Genomic DNA, 20,763 nt, shown 5'->3' on the forward strand with positions numbered 1-20,763 from the left:
TTTTTGTTGCAAGACCTGATTGTTATTGTGTTTTTAACAGTATGTTGCTTCTGCTTTGTTATCATTTCTCACTGGTACATATATGCTTCTGACGGCACAGTTTAGACTGAGAATCACAGAATCATTAAAGTTGGAAAAGACCTGGGATCATCAAGGCCAGGCTTTGACTTACCACCACCGGATCATCTAGACCATGTCACATAGTGCCATCCAGTCATTTCTTGAACTCTTGCAGGGATGATGGCTTTTATCACCTTTGTGGGCAGCCTGTTCCAATGCTTAACCATACTTTCAGTGGAAAAGTTCTTCCTGGTATCCAGCCTAGCATAGCTTGAGGCTGTGTCCTCTTTTCCTGTCATAGGTTGTCTGGGACAGGCTTCATGCTGTTCATCAGGATGTCCTTTCTAAACCCTGCTAGTACATCTCTTGCAGCTTTGGGAGCTTGTAGTAGTCCTTGCAGTGTACACCTGGTGCACACAGAGTATTCCTTTGAAAAATTTTCATCTTCTTGACGTTCTTGCTAATGTGTTGTTGTAGAGCTTTATTAAGGTGTGTTGCGTAAGATGACTTGTCGCCTCAGTCAGCAGTTTATGTAGGAAGTAAAATGGAAAAGAAAAGGATAGAAGAACATTTCCCATTCTGAAACCTAGCTTTGTTAAGAGTGATTACTGCAGAGAGAAGCTGAGCATGAGATGTCAGCTGACCAAGTCTGGTCTTCTAGTCGCAAGAGATAATTTGTGTTGGTGTCAGGCAGTCAGGATCCCACACTTCATCAGGCTTTGGGCGGTGCCTGTTGCCTGCTACAGTGTAGAATCTCTGCTGCAATCCCTAGTGAAGGTTTCTCTGTGTTGTTTGTTTCCTGGCCAGAATCTGTGAATTAATTTTTTCATTATCTAAATATTAATAGTTGCTGCTTTTGTATATTACGCACATACTTATCTAGTATCCCTAAACTTGGCAGATTATAAATGCACATACAGGTCATTTAAACAATTTAGGAAGAAGAGAATTGGCCATTGCCCTAAGGTATATGATTTTTTAAAGGTAACACAGTCCCCTCTATTTTTTACTTTTTTATAGCTCTTTCCAAGGCTTTAGTTCTCTTTTGGAATTATGTCCAGCATTTCCTGTTTCTCAGAACAGCACTTTTGTCTCAATCTTCTTTCCTGCAAAGCTGTGTCAATGAAATAGCTCTCCCAACACCTTGTCTTCCTATCTGCTGCTTTCTTTATTTCCAGAATTTACTGGTAAGAATTTTTGCCTCAGAACTATTTCTGCTTGAATTCCTGTAACAATCTCTGATAAAGTTAAGACTTGTGCACATGTAAACTTTCAAGCTGTGAGAGGCCAAAGGCAGAGAGAAATCATATGGTGTCAGTAAAGATGACTCATAATTTCTCTGATCTGCCTTGTTTTGCCAGTAGCAATTTGTGTTAATGGCTTTATATTTCTTTGATCTATATATCTGTCTGTTAGGGTGGTTTAAAGAACAGGTGTAAAATCCTAGAGGTGTTTTACAGCTGTAACACAGCCCTTCATTGAACATTTAGGGCCAAACCCACAGTGATACAAGTTGGTACACATGCTTACTTCTTGATTATGTTTCACTTCCTTCTCCCTTAAGAAAATTAAACCATTTCATGGTGATGCTTTCTATTAAAAAAAAGGGCAACTTTCTTTGTTTTGCTTTGCCTTTACCAGTGGTAATGCCAGTAGTATCTGGCAAGCTGCTAATTGCATTAGGTCTCTGATGCTGTTTCTTCTAGCTCTGAGTGGTGAAAATCAATGTTAATGACATGGATGCAGTTACACAGAGTCTTACACCCAGCCTCCACAGCCAGCCTGTAGTTTTTCAGGAAGCATTTCCATTTGTTTGAAAAAACCAGAACTGCTTAATTGTAGGGTGGCAGTCGAAGAGCTCTGCTGTCTGTGAGTGAGGAGGGCATCTACACTGTAAAATAAGCAAGCCCTGCTTGCTACCAGTGTAGCACCTCATTAGTTTCATCTAAAGTGCACATAGCTGAGGGAAGGGGTTTGGCACAGGTGTGCATGAGAGCTCAAAGCAGGAACAACTGCACCAGAAAGGCAGCGGCAGGAGAGGTGAGGGTGGAGCAATGGAGTCCTGATGTACAAAGAGGGCGAGGGACCCTGAGGGAGCAGTTTGCATATGGCTTGCTTTGAATTGTACCCACACTGGAAAAGGTGCAGAAATGCATGTTGAAGCTTACAGCTTTGGTCAGTGGGTACTGGAGCTGCAGGGAGTTCTGAAGTTTTCTTACTGAAAAGGGTAGAGAGAAATGGAGAGATGCGTGATGATTTCTGAACTCACTATGGGCTACATCTGTTTTTCTCGTCCACCCAGAAGCTTTTAAGAGTTCTCTAGCACCAGCAACTCAGCCCCCACCCCATCATAACTGTTTCCCCCTAACACCCTCTCCCCTTTCAGAGACACCTTGTGCCCCCTGGGTCAGGCTTAATGTGCCCTCCTTTTTGCAAGCCTCTCCCATGCCTGGTATCCAGCGGGGTGTTTAGGTGAGCAATAATGCCTTTTTTCAGTGCTGTGAGAAGGCACATCACTGCTGTAGGTGCAGACTGTACTGAGACACACACACACACACCTGAGCCCACCTGCTCTGTCAGAAAAGGTTCATGATGGGATCAGCCCAGATGGCCCATTGGCACCAGTATAGTTGTATGTGGGGGTTAATTATCTAAGGATTAAGACCATTAAGCAATGAAACTATGATCATCTTGTGTGAGTTTTTCTTTTCTTACTTCATTATTTTATTGTGACAAAGATAGTAAGTTTTATATTGACATTGCAACATGGAAGTATAATAAAATTTTTGAGCTTCTGGACTTAAACACTATTGCAAGTAGATAGTTATGAAATTTAAGAGTGATAATATATTAATAGATATTTAAAACTTAGTCCCATATATATCTGTTATGTAAAAAATTTAATTGATTCTAAATAGTAAGGTTTTATGGACTCTTTGAGTGTTCCAGTGGACCTTTGGAACTTTGTGTAAAGAAACTGGCCTACTGACTTTTCTCATCTATATTTGCTTGATCTTTAGGAGAACCCTGTGGAAACACAAGATTACTGTATTTCCTCTAGTTTTAACATTCAGACAGAAAAGATTATTGTGAAGCTGGGAACAAACCCTCTACCTACCTTTTTGTGGAAGGGCTGCAACACAACCTGTTTCTCCCAGTGGGAGTTGTTTTTATTGCCATGTTCTTGTCAAGAGCATCATACTGCCATGTCCCTAACAACAGCTAACACATCTTTAGGCTTGCATACCACTTCATGCCTCATCCCTCCTTCCAACATTAGCATGCCTTTTTTTAGGGGAATTACTGCTCTGGAAAGCTTTCTGTGGTCTGCCAGTCTCTTATTCTCTTTAATGCTGTTTGGTGTCAGTAGACACTGTGGGCAGGGAATATAGAGAGCATCTACATCAGGAGATCTTTAGGCTACAGGCAATAGAGACCCAATCAGCAGTGGTTAGACCTGCTTGAAACAAGACAGTTGCTCTATCAATCATCAGTTCCTCAGAATATGTGAGGAAAAGTACTAACTTGGATCTTTGGTTTTGTTTTTTCTAGGAGTGAATTTGTTGGTGGGCACTGAAAGTGGTCTGATGCTGCTAGACAGAAGTGGGCAGGGGAAGGTTTATCCACTCATCAATCGAAGACGATTCCAGCAAATGGATGTACTTGAAGGGCTGAATGTCTTGGTGACAATTTCTGGTAAAGTTAACTGTTGAACATTATATTTTTCCTCCATGTTGCATGGTATGGCAGAAGGATTTTCTTGGCAGCCTGTGTATTGAGGGGGAAGTCCTGACTGAAGTCAGTGGGTTTTCCATCATTTCATCTCTGAGTCTACAGTTTATTTCTGCAATTGAATCGTTTTCCACACAACACCCATGCCTACTTGCTCCCTGTCCTTCCTTCTGTGGGGTGACCTTTAAAAATGCTGCATGAGTTTGTGGGAAATGTCTGACTGTGTTTCCTTGTTCGGTATTTGAGGGCTGGAAGTTAATGTTTTGTGAAGTTTGGGAAAATAGCTTTAAGGAGGTTTTTCTTGTGTGTTAAAATCTGTAGAATGGGAAAAGCTCTTGCAGATTAGGGAAGTAAGAGTGAGGTACAGTAAAAGTGTGAGAGAGAGGAGTACAGTGTGTACATGGTGTGGAAGTAACCAGAGTGAGAAGGCAGATTGGTGCATGGTCTCTCTCTGGGTGCTACTTGGGAATGGCAAAGCAATGGAAGATGTAGGGTGGTGGTGATGCTTGTGTTTGTTTTGTGTCTGCTGATGAAAAATGTGTTTTATGAAACTTGAGGTTCCAGACTCTTTGGCTCCGGAAAGTTATGGCATAAGTTCAACGTACTGTTGGACAATTTGATGTGGTGCATTGTTAATCTTTCTTTACAGGTGTTGTTCAGACATTTACCTTTAGTTTTGGTTTGTTTGGGAAATCAGCCTTTGCTATGCTGTGTGTGTCTGATGTTACACGAGGTTTCCCACAGGATTCACTGTTGTTATTCAGACCCACCTAAATTTTATCTAGGCTCTAGAACCTCTCTTAAGTCTGCTGGAGGAGCTCTCTGGCTCTTCCAACACTTGTTCAAAAAGACACAAATTAGACGATTTAGTGGAATTTAGCACATTAGCAATGTTGTGTTACCACGGATCCAAAGGACTATGCCCATGCAACTGTCACCAACACGGGATTTGTTTCTGTCTGGAACAACTGAATTTTATTGGCTTGCCACTTGCTACATGCTCAGATACAGCTATGCTGTGAAACCTATAAAAAGAAAAGATGAAGCAAGCAGTGTTTAAAAATACACAGCCTGCTGTGTGTCCTTTTGATGTCTAATGCTGTATGTTAAAATATAAGCTGTTTGAAAGGCCCTATTTGGTGGAGTTTATTCTATAGCAGACCTTGTAAACAAAAATATTGTATAATCCAACTTGTGTAAAATCTGTTGGTTTGAAACATATCCTACACAAATCACAAGCATCTGTGATTCAGTCTTGTGTATAATTGTTTTAAGTTTATTTATTTTTGCGTCAGTCACAATTGGAGCACCCTGACACATCCGTTTGCTTTGTTTCCTTTAAAACTATTGCTTCCTCTGTGGAGACACGCTACATTAACCCTTAAGAAATCAGCTGATCTTTGGTTGTTTTATGCCTTTGTGTCTGTGCCATCTCCTGTGTTTTATGGGAGGTTACTGGACTATGAGGCAGAAGAGGCATCCTTGCTCAGTGAAAGGCAGGGCTGCGGCAGTGTATTCAGTGAAACCATAATGCTGTTATGCCCAAGCTTCCCCTTATATCCTGCTTTTGTTTTCTATGCTGCACATCTCAGTTTTTTACCCTCATGCTGGACTTCCTTAAGTATATTTTAATTTGTGATGTGTTGCTTAACCTCTCCAGGCAAAATTGGAATGCTGGAATGAGGATATGTTTCTGCAAATGGTGTGTTTTAGCAGATTAGTGATGGAACTGTCTCTGAGCTTTGTCCCAGAACTGCTACAGCTTCAATGGAAGCATTGTTCAGCTCGCTGTGGTGCACTCAGCCATAGGTTCCCCTGAGTTTTTTGGGAAGTGATGTGCTGATGGTGGTGGGGTTTGAGAGGTGTCACTGTGTTGTGCAAAGTTGCAGTGCATTAGGATTTTGAGAGGATTGTCACCTAAACTTGCTTTTAATAGACACACTCTTCAGTCTGAAAACATGAAATCAGTTCTTGGCCCTATTTATATTTGAAATGTTGAACTTTCTGACAACAAAGCTTTTGATACTGAGCCCGCTAGAAATGGCACAAGAAAGCCTCGCAGGTAAAGCAAGAATAGTTGATTGGTGTTTCAGTTCATGCCGTTGCGAGGCAAAAAACAGTTTCATCTGCTCAGGTGGTACAATGCAGAGTCATAAAAATGCTGGAGGAGAGAGCGGCAACGTGCATGCAGAACACACTCCAGTTGTGGCTCCCTGAGGGTTTTACCAGCCCAACTGGCTGATGGTGGCACCAGGAAGGTAAGAAGAGATGACAGAGTGGAAGAACTGGTTGGAATCTGTCTGCTTAATAATTAAAAACCACAGTGGCAATAAAAACAAAAAACTCAATCTAGGAAAGAGGACTTTGCGTTTGAAACTATGTGGGAGAATCCAAGCTGGGGGTTCTCATACAGTTCACTGTCTGATTAGTTCATGTGATGGCTGGAGTAGAGTTTTCTTTCTTATTTCAGGATCATAAGGATTAGATCCATGCAAAAAATAAAAAATTCCAGAATTGTGAGAGCTGTTTAAACTGACTTTACAAGAGCTTTACAAGGAGAAGGATCTAATCTTCCCCACTCCAAATATGAACATGAAGAGCAGCATAACTTGTTGAAATAAATGCATGGCAATGTTTATATAACTAACTGGTTCTGCTCTTTTCATGTCAGGCTGCAGAAAGGCAGAGGAATTTCCTGTCTTGTGACTTTTCCTTGTGGTCTAGACACCAGAACACAATGGGAACACACTTGAGATATTTCTGAGTTGTTTTGAAAAATATTTCTTCTGGTTGGAGAGAAGCACTGTGGTGCATATCATGTGAATCAAAAGGAAAAAAGTAGCCGCATGCTGGGAAATTCCCACGTGTACTGTTTGTTCTGAGTCTTAAAGTTTGACTAAGCTACTGGGGAACCTACAGCCATGGAAATAGCTGAGGCAGAATTTGTGTCCTTGTGGGTAGGAACTCGGCATGGTTTTGAAAGCATATGGTACATTGTAGAGACCCTGAGCCCTCTGAGTTCTTTCTTGCCTAGAACTGCAGTGGCTTGGTCTGGGCAAGTGATCTGAACTGTTTCCTATTTTTCAGTGTTTTTAAAAGAGCCCTTGTGGCTATCATTTGCAGTGTTTTCATGGAAAGACCTTTTCTTGGTTACATGTGAAACTTAAGGAAATACTGTTTCCTGTACTAGTCCTCCAGATCTTGAGAAAGCTACAGGAGTGGTAGAGCTTTACCCCTTTATGAAACATGGCTTACTAAATATTAAGTCAGGAAGTAAATCAGCGTACTAATTTACTGCTAAATCTGTAGTCCCATTTGTAATGGAGATAAACAAAAGATAGTGCAGTGTTACTTCACATTTCATTGCATGGCATCAGAACAGAAGGGCTTTTAAAATTGAGTAGCAGATCCAGCATTTGCAATTGCCTCTCCAATTCCACTTTAAGCTTAGTGAACAGATTTTTTACTTTGTAACTGCCTCCTCTTTTCCTCCTGTCCTTTTCCATCCAAGAAATCTTAAAAAGATCTTTTAGACTGTGTGTCTTTTTAATGCAGTGGCTTGTGGTGCTGGAGTCTATGGAGAAGCCTGTTTGCAAGCTGTGCTCCCCCACATTGCTGCCCCAGCCCCCTGCAGATGCTTTTCCTAACAAGCCTAGCTGTTAGGGGATCCCTTACTATCAGGGTAGGGGGTCTGTGCCAGCTCCAGCCCCGTAGTGTGGAGCTGGTCTCAGTGCTCAAGCCTCTTGTCCTGCTGCAGCCAGTATCCCCCGAGCTGTGAACTAATCTGTGAAAATTTAAATGACAAATTAAAGACGCTTAGCTGAACTCCGTAGCTATCTGGATCTGGCTAGCAGGCTGCCAGGTGTGTCATCTTGATCGGTCATGGCTTTTGACAGCACAGACCAGTAGGATGTCACTTGGCCAGCCCAGCAGTGACTGCAGTACAGGTCACCTCTCTCCCTCTCACCTCCAGTGGCTGAGAAACACTGGGAAGACACAAGGCTCCTCATTGTGGCTAGTGCAGCACGAGCAGGGAGCTACTCTGCTGACAAGTAGGGTCCCTGAGGGCATCTCCCGTTTCCTTTCCTTTCAAAGAGACCTCATGGAGCCTTGTTAAATGGCTACTAGACAAAGCAGGGATGATCTCCCTCAGATGCAGCTTAATCTGTGGAACTGTAATGGTTCCAAGCAGCTGGAGAAAGGAGGATGCAAGGTTTGAGTATATGCACTTAGGGACGTCTTCTCACTAGCTCAACAAATGCTTTCTGGGCCATTAATTGATAAAGAATCAGTGGTAAATGTTATAATGAACCTTGCTTTGCATTCTAAGAGGCCTTCTTGTATTGAGAATTAAAAGTGAGCTGTGTTTTTATGAAGTTGTCAGTTGATGATAGGGCAGCCTGGGCAGGTAGCTTCTTTCACCTGTGGAGAAAAAACACCTCTCACAGTTTCTGTGAGCAGCCTGGTAAGTATTGCACCCCTGCGGCTGAAGGGAAGGGCTGCTGACAAAGCAGCCATCAGTTTTTAGCAAGCAGATGAAGTTTCAGGTCTCACATTCCATCCTGCTGCTCTCCTACAGTTTTGTGTCTAAAAGAGCCATTCTGACTCAGTTACAGATTTATATTTTTAATCTCAGTGTATGACTCTCTGGTGCTTTTGTTGTGGGAGTTCCCTGTTCTAGTGGAAGTTGTCTTGGTCCTAAGAACCAGATAGCTGGAGAGTTGTTCCCTTTAGTTTGTCATTTATGTTTGTGTGGTCCTACCATGTGTATCTGTCATTGATTAATGGGAAAGTGCATATCTGGGTGGAGTCTGGAGTGAAGCTATTGTGGGTGAAAAACTGAGGGAGATTTCTGTGGTTGCAGCATTTTCTCCTTCACTGTTGTTTTGATTTGTTTTGCAGAGCTTTCTGTTTGCCTGGGTAGGGCTTTTTGCAAGTATCTTCCTATGGAGATAAAGAATTTTTTTTTCATTTTGTGGTTAGGTAAGAAGAACAAGTTGCGAGTTTACTATTTGTCATGGTTAAGAAATAAAATCCTTCACAATGATCCTGAGGTAGAAAAGAAACAGGGCTGGACAACGGTGGGCGACTTGGAAGGCTGCGTGCACTATAAAGTTGGTGAGTAGCAAATGCAGTAATCAAGTAAGTTGGGATAAAGGATGGCTGAGAAAGGGAACTGCAGTGCATGTAGCTACTGGGTTCATGGTTTGGTTGGTTCTATTTCTGGCTGTCTTATCTGTTTCTCAGGGTGAACTTGCTGGCAAAGCACCAAAATGGCAAGTTACTGGGTTAAATCGAAGATGAGAGGGGTTTTGTGGTGGGATGATGGGTTGGAAACTGGAGAGCGAGCAAATCCCATCTGTCTCCTTCCTGTAATGGATGCAGCTTCCAGAAGAGTGCTAATATGGGCAGTGAGGGCTGGTAACATTTCACCCCCTGTTTAGGTAATAGAGGCATTCTCATCCCCAGCAACTGTTTCTTTACTAACAAGTTTCCTGTATTTTTTACCATGATGAATTTACATGCTGGAATAGATTGAAAAAGTCTCTCTTTAATGTAGATTTTAGAGACTGGGAGGAAAAAAAAAAAAGTAGGAGGAGAAAGAAAGCTCAGGTAGCAGATGAGCTCTGGGGAAGAATCTGGCAACAGAAGCATGTCTGTAACTTCAGGGTGATTCACTGATTCCTCTTAACTCATCAAATTTCCTAATGCCATCTCAGATCTGCTGCAGTACGGTTACAGAATCAAATGTGTTTTCATCAGGCAGGTGCCCTTTGACTGGTTTTAAGTAATTTAAACGGATTAAGGTATAGAAACTTCCACCAAAGCTGGTGAAAGACATGTAGCATTCACAGCCAGCCAATTATATTCAGTGAGCCTGCTGCCCTGCAGGTGGGAATATGAACCAAGTGCTCTTTCTGCTGCTTCAGTTTCATGATGCATCTTAATGGACACTGGATGTTGCTCCGATTTGATTTTCTCCCATTAGCCAGCTCAGTTCCTTTCCAGCTGTGCCAGCCAGTGTGGAGCAGCAGCAATCAGACTGTTCCCAGTCTCCTCCTGTCCTGCTTGTGCTCTTGGAAAAACCTGCTAATGGGGCGTAATCAATAACAATGGCAGTAAGTGACTGCTGAACGAGGAGCTTGACCCTGAAAACAATTAATAATGCACTTCTCTGGTATCATACCCCAGGGTGTCAGCAGCATAATGAAGTGGCCTGTTAACAATACATCAGCAGCTATTGAAAGGAGGCTTTCCAGCAGGGAAGCGTCTGAAACAAAGAGCATTCTCTTCCTGATGAAGAGGGGTTTGTTAGCCTGGGCTGCAGCCTGGCACTGAACTTCCCCCTGAACCACGGGAACACAGTAGATGTTTTCAGGTAGTGCGAGGCCTATGACAGCTGTGCTTCAGTTCCCAAGAAGGAGAGCTCTGCCAGTGGCTGGGCTTCAGTCTGGATGCTGTCACCGAGGCAGCTGGCACTGATCATTTCCTTGTCTCTTTGATGCAACAGGGGTCTCCGATGTCAGGGTGAAGTGGTATTTATGGATCTCAGTTGCTTCAGGCAACTTTTGGCTCCTCTAAATGAGAAATTGCTCTTTTGAAGCTTACGATTTGGGTGAATTCCCAGATAGCACCCAGAGCAAATAATAAGAATTGCCAAATGTCCCCTTTCACAGATGAGGTGGTTTTGTTCAACGCCCCCCTCTTCCCCGTGAAAAAATTCCAGGAAGTCTTGTAAGCTAGACAAGACCAAACAAAAGCTCTGTTTTTAGTCAGTACAGCTGTGGAGGTTGAGAGACTTTTTTTGTCTGTTGAAGAAGTGTCAAGTCCCTTAACACTTAGAGTTCAATCTTGCTTTCCTGCAGAGCTCAAAGAACAAGTAGTAGCATGGATCACTAGTATAATAACACTTTATTTCTGATAAATTATGTGGTTTTTTTTTTTCTTTTTCTCAAATGAGCTATCTCAGGATTTAGGGACAAAGGAAAGTGTTCCACTATTAAGCTTGTATTTTGCTTTTGAAATTATGTTGTAATTTTCATTTCTTCCTCCTTTCCTCTGGGTATTTTTTCTATCAGCTCAAACTACCACTGCCAGTAATGGACTCTTCCACAGTCACGGCCTTCTTTTATTGGAACGTCCCTGAAAATAGCTTTTCTTGTCTTGATGACTAAGCACTGTCCAATGTAGAAAAAAAAAAAAAAGGTGGAAATAAGTACTGACTACTTAATTCTAAAGATGATAACATGATCAGTTGCTAGCAGGAGTAATGACTTCTGTAGCATAAATGTATCAAAGAGCTTATCTACACAGAAGTAGCAATCCCAAAATGCAATGCCACTAAACTTTCAAAATTACAGTATTTCTTCATACATAACTTGTCTTCTTTCTTGATATAACTGCAATGACTTTGGCATTTGGCTTAATTCTTTTTTGTTTTCTTTAATTTCAGTAAAATATGAAAGAATCAAGTTCTTGGTAATTGCATTGAAGAGTTCTGTGGAAGTCTATGCATGGGCACCAAAGCCATACCATAAATTTATGGCCTTTAAGGTAACAGTATATTTCAGCCATAGGTAGGATTTTCTCATAATCACTTGCAGTTATCCCTTTTACAAAAATGTTCTGACATTGTATCATGGCCATATTCCAAGTTCTTTGATAAATCTCTGCAAACTTTGTGTTATATTTTAATTTAAGAGGGAATTTTTAAATTCTAAGAGTCAATACATTTAAGGTCTAAATTGTAACTGAGCATAAGCTAATAATGACACAGCATCATGAGTTTTTGTTTGCTCTCTCTATTAATAAAACATGGGACAGAGAGAAGTGGACTAAGCTTCTTTGTCTGAGCAGAGCAAGTCATGAAGTGATATTCAGCAATGCTATGGGACTGTTTTTAAATATTGCTGGAATGAAATTAGTTGGCTTGGTATAATTACCAGGCTGGTTTACAGACAGTTACTGTGGGTTGTGCAGATTGAAGTACTACAGAAGTGTCAAATTACCCTGAACTTTGGGGAAAACAATTCTTAATAAAAAAGCAAATGAACCAAGTAAACTTTACAGAAAAGAAGTGATTGAAATGCAGCAGCTTGCAGAGTAATCTGTCCATGAGAGATGTGTCAGCCTAATGAGTCTGGTATCTAGGGACCAGAGGAATGTGGAGGAATAAACTCACAATGTGTGCATGTGAACATGTTTTTATAAACCCGATCGTTGTTCTAAGCTGTAAAGTAAATCTCACTGATGGTTGTCTCACAGTCATTTGGAGAATTGGTACATAAGCCATTGCTGGTGGATCTGACTGTAGAAGAGGGTCAGAGACTAAAAGTGATCTATGGCTCCTGCGCTGGCTTCCATGCTGTTGATGTGGATTCAGGATCGGTCTATGATATTTATCTACCAACACATGTAAGAGCTGCTGTTGTGTCTGGGTTTTTCTCTTTCTTTCTGGTGGATCACCCCCCCGCACCTCCAACCCCTTCCTTTCCCCAAATGACCACAGTGTCCTTGTGGATCACTGCCAGATGTTTGCAGTGCACCCCTGATTGGGTGCAGGGGTCTGAACAGATACCGCCACATTGTGCTCTGGAGTTTGTGTCTCACAGTCAGTCCTCACCTCATAGTTAGTATGTCTCTATGGTTTGGAGCTGCCTGCTCAGATCTGATGAGGACCAGTGTGACTGTTTCAGGGGTGGCAGCTAAATGGCTGAGTACCCTGCAAATCTCCAGCTCACAAATGACACAACAACCCAAGGGTTGGTTTCTTGCCAACCCAAGAAATGGTTGGCAAACACTAGGTGACCTTAGCTGCCAAGGTTTCTTGTTGTTCATTGTACACAGAAGTGTCAGATGGGCCACCCCAAGCACTGTTCAACGCAGTGCAGAGATCTGAGGTCTGCCTCTGCTCTGCTTGCCCCAGGCTCCCTTTCTGCACATGGAAAGAAATGGGCACCCATACAGAGAAATTAATCTTTCCTCATTTAGATGTCTGCCTTAAGATGAGAGGATTTCTGCTCCAAGATTTACAGATCTTGGTCACTGTGCTGTCTAGCTTGAGGGCAGCAGATATAGCCCTTGTAAAGTGAGTGAATTTGGGACTCGATGATCTTTAGGGTCCCTTCAATCCCAAGCCATCCTATGATTCTGTGAATCCCTCATGTGTCAGCCAAAACCAAAATCCCCTGACCTTTTCTTCTAGCACAGGCTCTGCAGCATTAAAAATACTTCCTCTTTTGTCTCTGTAGATCCAGAGTAGTATCCAACCTCATGCAATCATCATACTCCCAAACACGGATGGGATGGAGCTGCTGGTCTGCTATGAGGATGAAGGAGTTTATGTCAACACATATGGAAGGATAACCAAGGATGTGGTTCTGCAGTGGGGGGAAATGCCAACTTCAGTTGGTAAGTGCCTCTGGTGAGCCATGTGCTCTTAGGGAGTGTGAGTCTGTGTGCACAAGGGCAGGAGGGAACATTGAGTGTGCTGCTTCTGCATCTGAAGTCAGTGCTTTTTATTTCTGGAAAAAAGCTGTGCAAAGTGAAGAGTAATCATATGGATCTGCTTTGTGCTGAAGTTTTTGTGAATGAAACCCAAACAATCAAGTTGAGGAGTTCACAGCTGAGAAACTCACCATGACCTCTGTAGGCTGCTGCAGAACTTTTGCTAGACAGCCACAAAATTGCAGAAACCTTTCAGTATAAAGGCATATAAAGTGGCAGATGAGTAAAATATTATGGGCAGAGTAGAGAACAAAAGTTGTACCTCATTTGATAGCTTTAATTCACCTTCAGATTCCTCATCTCTCCTAGCACCATTCTCCCTCATCTCTCTAGCTCAAAATAAGGTTGAGAGTGAGAACAGTGAGTGTAGTACACAAGTACACACCAGAATGCCTCCTGCTTGTGCTGCTGTAATTCAGTGCAGAGCAAAGCATGGGCTGTAGGCACACCCTCCTTTTGTTGGGCAAGCACATTGCATTTTATGGGCTGTGGGATGGCTGCACCTACTGGGAGGTGAGAGCTGATAGCTGTTTGGGGCAACAAGAGCAACAATGCAGGAGGAAATTTAAAGAAGTTAGATGCACAGCATGTTCCCTCCTGTGCTGATTAACTCTTGACTAGATCTAAAAGCAACCAGAATATATCAGCTGGCAAATTCCAGAGCCTTTGAGATTGAATGCTTGTAAAGTAGTAAATGGCACTGAGGCCATCAAGACCATCTGAACATCTCATCTGACAATTTTTAGTAACTATTGGGCCCAATTAGCACTAGTGGAATATTTAAAAAGGAATAAGTTTCAATAGGGATGGTATATGCACTGTTGGCGTACAATATACTGTAGTAGATAATTTGATTTAATTTGACTGAAAACTAGTATGTGTTATATAGAGAAAAAGTAAAATTAAATACTTTAAATTTTTGCTGCTATGAAGTCCTTTTTATTCTTCTGTAAAGTATGCATGCAACAGCTTAGTCTTCATTAAGTTCCCTTAAGTTATTTTTGACAGAATTCCTGAAACTATCAAATTGCTTTGTGAATATACATTTTTATAATGCTGGTGACTTTATTTTTTATTTCATTTTCTTACTACTATCAAAAATAGATACTTTTTCCTCATGCTACTCCCTAATCTGTGTTACCTGGGACACTCTAAGGAAAAATGTTTGATTTGTTGTTTTATGTGTGCACAAAGGGATGCAGTATGTCAAATAATAACATTTCTACTTTGAGAGCTCAATGTGAACCTCTTGTGAGATACACAGAACAATTTTCAGTTGGTTTTCTCAAGGAGATCAGTTTTTCAATTATTATTCCTATTAAGAGAGGCTAGGTAATTTTTTTCTAGTTTTACCTTTCCCTCTCATTTTTTGTTTTTGCTGACAAACTCTATCAAGGAAGGAAAATAACAGTAAGATACAGAGTTGGTGCTTGGGACACACTGTAGTGCATGTTTAAACCTTGGCTTCTACTTTCTCGTAGGCAACACCTAATTAATATGTCTCTTTGTCCCAGACTTGGAAGAAAAGGTCTGCATAAAAACCCAATGTTCCTTCCATTTAATTAAAGGTTATAAAGTTTCCTTTTTTATGAATGCTCAAGGAAGAAGTATATAACATAGAAAACATCCAAAAGAAATTAAAATTAAAAGTATTTTTTAGGCATCTTGAATGTTCTGAGGACAGAAATAGCACTTAGAACTTGTGTGTACCTACAACAACACACATGCAGGTAATTTTTAACTGGAGTGTGTCAGGATATTCTGTGCTTTTTCCATTTGTCCTGTTGCCCTCTGCCTCTCCTAATGTGCTGTTTTCTTTCCAAAGCATACATCCGATCTAACCAGATCATGGGCTGGGGAGAAAAAGCTATCGAGATACGGTCGGTGGAAACTGGACACTTGGATGGTGTGTTCATGCACAAAAGGGCACAAAGACTCAAATTCTTATGTGAACGCAACGACAAGGTACATTCCCTCCCACCAAGTTTTTTGCTAAGATGATAAACGTGTACTTCAGTTGGGTACTTAGGTTGGGTTGACCCTGACCAGCAGCCAAACACCCAGCCAGCCCCAAGCTCTCTCCCCTTATCTATGGAAGGGAAAGAAAATAGTCAGAAGGCAAAAAGACTCATGGATCGAGATACGGACAGTTTATTAAGACAGCAAAGTTTAATAAGACAGCTTTTACATGCAGGCCAGACAAAACTAAGAGTTAATACATAGTCTCCCATGGGCATGTGGATGTCCAGATGTTTTCCACACATAATGCTTGCTTGAGAAGGCAGATGTCTTCTCAGGGACACCATAGTATCCCTCCTTTCCCTGACATGAAGCTGTATGTTATAGGTCATCCATTTGGTCTGTTTGGGTCAGCTGTCCTAGCATTGTCCCCTTCCAGCCTTCTGCCAATCCCAGCCCACTGGCTTTTTAGGGGTGAGGGAGATGCAGAAAAAGCCTTGATACTGCGCCAGTGATGTTCAGCAGTAGCCAAAACACAGATGTGTTAACAACACTGTTTAACACAGGTGCAGAGCCCTGCACCCTACAGACCACTATGAGGAGCATCAACTCCATCCCCACCAGCCCAGAGCATCACTACAATTGCACTGCAAATACTGGGACAGTGAAGGCACATTAGAATCACTGCTGTCCTACCTGTTGAATTTGCCAATCTCTTTTCTTTTGCAGGTTTTCTTTGCCTCCGTGCGGTCAGGTGGAAGCAGTCAAGTCTATTTCATGACCCTTGGCAGGACTTCTCTTCTGAGCTGGTAGAAGCAGTGGGATTTGGAGAGGAATTGCTGACATCCAGAGTCTGAGATCTTCATAACTTGGAATTATTTTCAACTGGAGTACAGACCTGCACGAGTGCAGCACTCTGTGTAAATGTGTGTGCAGGCATCACTGGTGTTAGGTTTCTTTATGTTTTTCAACTGAGGCTGCGACGCAGCTGGTGCTGTAAAGATATTGCCATCAGGTGCTACAATGTCTTTGAGATTTGGGATCACGCTAGAAAGCTACAGGTCTTCTTTTCCCTTCAGCTCCAGTATTCCTAGGATTTGAAGGACTCTGTTTGTTAGTGCTAAAACAGAGGAAGGCGGGGAAAAAGGAAGAAAAACAAACCAGGCTTACCATGACCATGCTGTTTGTTGAGTGGACAGGAGGCAGGCAAGAGAAGGTGAGAAGTGGTGTAGAGAGTCAGACTGGCTGAAACAGAGGGCAGATCTAGTCTAGTAATGTTAACAATGTATTTAATTGACATTTCTTTTTTGTAATGTGACAATATGTGGACAAAGAGGAAGGTGCAGGTTTTAAGAAGTTAATATTTATAAAATGTGAAAGACACAGTGACTAGGATAACTTCTTTTTTGGGGACGGGAGGGTGGGAAGGGGCTTGGGGTGGAATTCTTAGGGATTTTTGTTTCTGCAGTTTTATTTTGGCCTGGCCAATAACTTTAGTCATTTTCTGTGTACCAGGTGTTGCCTGAAACATGTGCAGGTGATTAAAAAAAAAAGGAAAAAAAATTTCATTTTCTATAATGATTCTGTGTTAGGCCAGAACTTGGTTATGTCACAGTATTAGCACTGCCTCAGTTAAAGGTTTAATTTTTGTTTAAACCTAGAAGTGCAACAACAGTTTTACCACAGTCTGCACTTGCAGAACTAAAAAAAAAAGAAAAAAAAAAGAAAAAAAAGAGAAATAAAATCCAAACTACATATGTTTATTTTTTTGTGCCTACCTCATTGTTTTTAATGCATAAAATAAAAGAGGTGGTTTAGTTTATACGTTTTTAGAAGAAAACCATTAATGTCTAATTTAATCTTAATACCAAAACAACCAGATTGAAAGGTTTCTGACTGTTATTGCATAGCAAGTTTCAGCAGGAGGAGAGAGTAGTCCGTTGGGGCAATAGTCATAACGGTATGGCAGTGAGACACTGATTAATGTAATCTGCTTACAAAATTTGGTAAAGCAAGCATTTTTAAAACCAGTTTCATCCTTAATAGAAGTATAAATTTAGCCTAAACCAGAGGTTTGACTCTTCTAACACATGGGCTTAGTAACAGGCAGGTAAAAGTTAACTAGGCTAGTTCTATAAATTGTTAAATGTTGTAGGAAACATTTTGGGGCGGTGATGTTTTTCTTTTTTAAGAATGCAATGCACTAAAACTCTTTTAAGAATGTAGTTAATACTGCTTATTCATAAAAACAGCGTATACCTGTGTTTAGATGTAAGATCCCAGCTCTGGCTTTTTTCCTTTATTTTTTTTTTTTTAAGTCAGTTTTATTTTATGAATAAGTTCTGACATTTTTAATAAATGTCTTGAGAGTAATAATTTGTTTAGTGGCTACATGTTCATTACTTGAGAAATCTTGAGTGTATAATGATCTGTTGGTGTTGTAATAATGCACAGTGTCACAATTCAGCCATTTTCCTTTCTGTTTTCTTTTTTTTTCCCCCTTTAATTCCTTTGGTGGGGTACTTTGCTGACAGCTGCCTTAAGCTGTTCATTCAGTGAACAGGCTCTCAGTGTTTCATGGGCTTTGTCTTCTGCTGTGGTTAACTTTCCTTCATGGCATGACAGGTAGGGCTTTTTAAACACATATTCTTCAATTCAGTCAAGCTGATGGCTCGAGCGACTGGTCACACAATCAATTAAAAGCCAAGAGCACTAAGTGTGCAAAGCTCAGACTCAACAGACCCTTCTTTTGGTGTCAAATCTGACTGCTGTAAATCCTTCAACCCCGATCAGCGCTGCTGCTGAAGACTCCTTCGAACGTCGCGATGGTTGAAAAGCGAGCGGTAAATGCGTACCTCCAGCGCATGCGTGTGCACACAGCAACCCCCACTCCCCCACCCCCCAAAAAGAATCAAAACTCAAGAAAGCCTTACATTTGCTGGCGGTGGAATACCTAGAACTATTATTTTTTAATTGTATGACTTTTGGATAGTGTTGAAGGTGAAGGATGTGTTGTTTTCAGGCCCGGTGTGGTCAGCCAGAAGAATGATCAACCTTTTGTACAATAATGAACTAAAGGGGACTCGGAAATGCAACATAATGGTAGACATGGGTGTAATCACACAGCTGCCCTGTAGTGTAGTTTGCCTAAGCTGATTCGATCGAATGTCAGTCTGCGTGATTTAAATCTTCCAATGCTATGTGGTCAAAATTAATCTAGTCCTTGAAAGCTGATGCTATTCACCTAGAGGAAGATGTTCCAGTGCTATAGGGATGCCCAGGTCATGGATATGTGCTGTTGAAGTTTTGAGGCTCTGGGAGAGGGAGGAAATCTTCCTTCCTTCAGTGAGTCTGCCCATCTGGCAGCTTCTGCCTCCACAGAAGTGCCAACATGGCAAGGTAAAAACAGTAAAAAACAGTATTACAAAACCACTTCGTATACCAACATCGAACTCTTCAAACAGTGCTTTTGTAAGCAAAGAAGAAAATAAAAGCTCCTAGGTTTAGTTTTAAGCTTTAATAAGTAATAATTTTCTGTATCTTTAAGTCAAAGTAACCCTAACTTGTATGACTGCAGTGTTTTCATTTTTTATCTTATGCACATGTTATGTTGGAGAAAATGTTTACAAAAATGGTTTTGTTACACTAATGTGCATCACATATTTATGGTTTATTTGAAAGTGATTTTTGTGGGTTTTTTAGTTTTTCATAGTAGTAGTAGTACACTTTTTGTGATTTATAACCCCAAACTCTGCTGATTATAAAAATGCTAAACAATAATACAAAATGACAAACTGCATTAAAATTACTAATCGTAGAGCTGCAAAGCAGACTGGTGACAAGTAAAACACTCAGCCTTTTTTTTGCAGTGCTATCTAACTTGTCTTCTGTGTATTATGGAAATTACTGTTTTTTCCCCGTTTTTCCTTAAATAAAGTCAAATTGACACCTATTGTATGTGAAAAGTACTTTGAATATCTACTGGCTGCAGAAATCAAGCTGCATGTTGCCTAGTTGCATGTTACCATAAGAACAAAAGACTTATTGTCAAATCTCATCATTTTAGAGACTTTGACAATAAATGTGGGCTTTTGAGGGCTTTTGTTAGTTTCTTTTTTGTTTGTTTGTTTTGGTTTGGTTTTTTCTGCCCAGTCTCTTAGAAATGTGAGTATGGGCCCAGAAAGAAGTTGCACAAGGAGAGCCTGGATGCATTGTGAACATGCCCTCCTGCCACACTGCCTTCAGGCATGTGGTTTTTGTAAGCTGGCATTGCTTTATTGTCAAGAATGCAATGAACAGCAGTCCTGAGCTGGACTCTTGCATGGCATAAAAGCATGGCTCCAAGAAAGCCAGGCTTCTCCTAAGCCACAAATACTGAGGAGGTTTGATGAAAAATTGCTGGTTTTGCCCCTAGGGTTTCCCTTGGGCTTTGCCCATATTTTTCCACCAGAGGCTGTGTCTGTTTTCTGAAGTGGAGATAATCAGTAGACGTTTCCTTCCGACTAGGCTGGTCTCTGTGAGAGGAGGAGGAAATCTGTGGTCCCAGACCTCTGCCTTTCCTTTCATCTGCAGAAGGTATGGGATGTGGTGTAAGCTGAAAAATGTTTCAGGGTTTCATTTGCTTCCTATAGACAAAGGTATCTGAATCCATAAGCCTTACAGCTTTTCCACTTCTGCAAGGATAGATACTGACTGAGCTTAAAAAACTCACCAACTGCTGGTCAGGTTCCTGCTGGCTCCCCTCCAATTGCTGCTTCAGAGCTGCTGGTTTTCCTGAATTATCCCTGACCCATTGTTAAACAAACTTAGGTGCAGTTGGGCGAGCACTGTTAGCTGATTGTGAAGATGTATGTGAGCTGATGCTTGTTCCAGTGTGCAGTAAGTAGCTGAAAGCAGCAACCCCAGATGTGAGTTTTGGAGCAGGTGCTGGCAGAAGCAGTGGAGAACAGGGAAAACTTCTGTGCTTCTTTGAAGAATGGCACAATTATGGTGACTTACAGTAAGAAGGAAATTAAAAAAGATAAGAGCATTTGGAAACAATGTAGTAGATCTCATTCCTCTATAGGACTTGTGTAGGTAGCAGTGGTGAGAGAGACACAAATTTTTACTTTGCAGGGAGGGATGTCCATGGGGCAGAAAAGAAAAAACAGTGCAGCAAACAAACATGAGCATCTTTAACAACTGAATTAGTCAAACTAGAGAAAGAAATGATCAAATATCAAAATTGAAAAATATTTTTACAAAGCTTTTAAAATTGCAGATTAAATATTAGTAAAGTGCAAAACACTTGCCCAGATGAGTGAAGCAACAAAAATCTAAATTAAAAAAGATAACAAGAGCCAGCCCTTTTCAGCAGGTTGCTCTGCTAAAGGTCATGTGCTAGAGCAATAAGATTACATAGAACTATATATGAAGGTGGGAAAGTCCTGCTTTTTGGGCTGCTACCTTTTGTGCAGAGACCTTGTAAGTTCTTCTGCTTGTATTAGTGTTGTGGTGTGGGATGAG

General features: G+C 41.2%; 1 protein-coding gene across 3 annotated transcripts in view; it reads left to right on the plus strand.

Moving 5' to 3' along the window:
• Nucleotides 1-19,210, plus strand: part of MAP4K4 (mitogen-activated protein kinase kinase kinase kinase 4) — a 163,533-nt gene extending 144,323 nt beyond the window's left edge. For all 3 annotated transcript variants that reach the window (XM_077781543.1, XM_077781544.1, XM_077781545.1), the window contains 7 exons: nt 3,613-3,756; nt 8,776-8,910; nt 11,246-11,346; nt 12,058-12,207; nt 13,044-13,203; nt 15,125-15,264; nt 15,988-19,210. In XM_077781543.1, coding sequence (XP_077637669.1) covers nt 3,613-3,756; nt 8,776-8,910; nt 11,246-11,346; nt 12,058-12,207; nt 13,044-13,203; nt 15,125-15,264; nt 15,988-16,071 — 914 coding nt within the window. In that variant the 3' untranslated portion in view covers nt 16,072-19,210. The remainder of the gene's footprint in view (nt 1-3,612; nt 3,757-8,775; nt 8,911-11,245; nt 11,347-12,057; nt 12,208-13,043; nt 13,204-15,124; nt 15,265-15,987) is intronic.
• The last annotated feature ends 1,553 nt before the right edge of the window (nt 19,211-20,763 follow it).

Source organism: Lonchura striata, chromosome 2 (assembly GCF_046129695.1).
Source record: "Lonchura striata isolate bLonStr1 chromosome 2, bLonStr1.mat, whole genome shotgun sequence".
Taxonomy (NCBI): domain Eukaryota; kingdom Metazoa; phylum Chordata; class Aves; order Passeriformes; family Estrildidae; genus Lonchura; species Lonchura striata.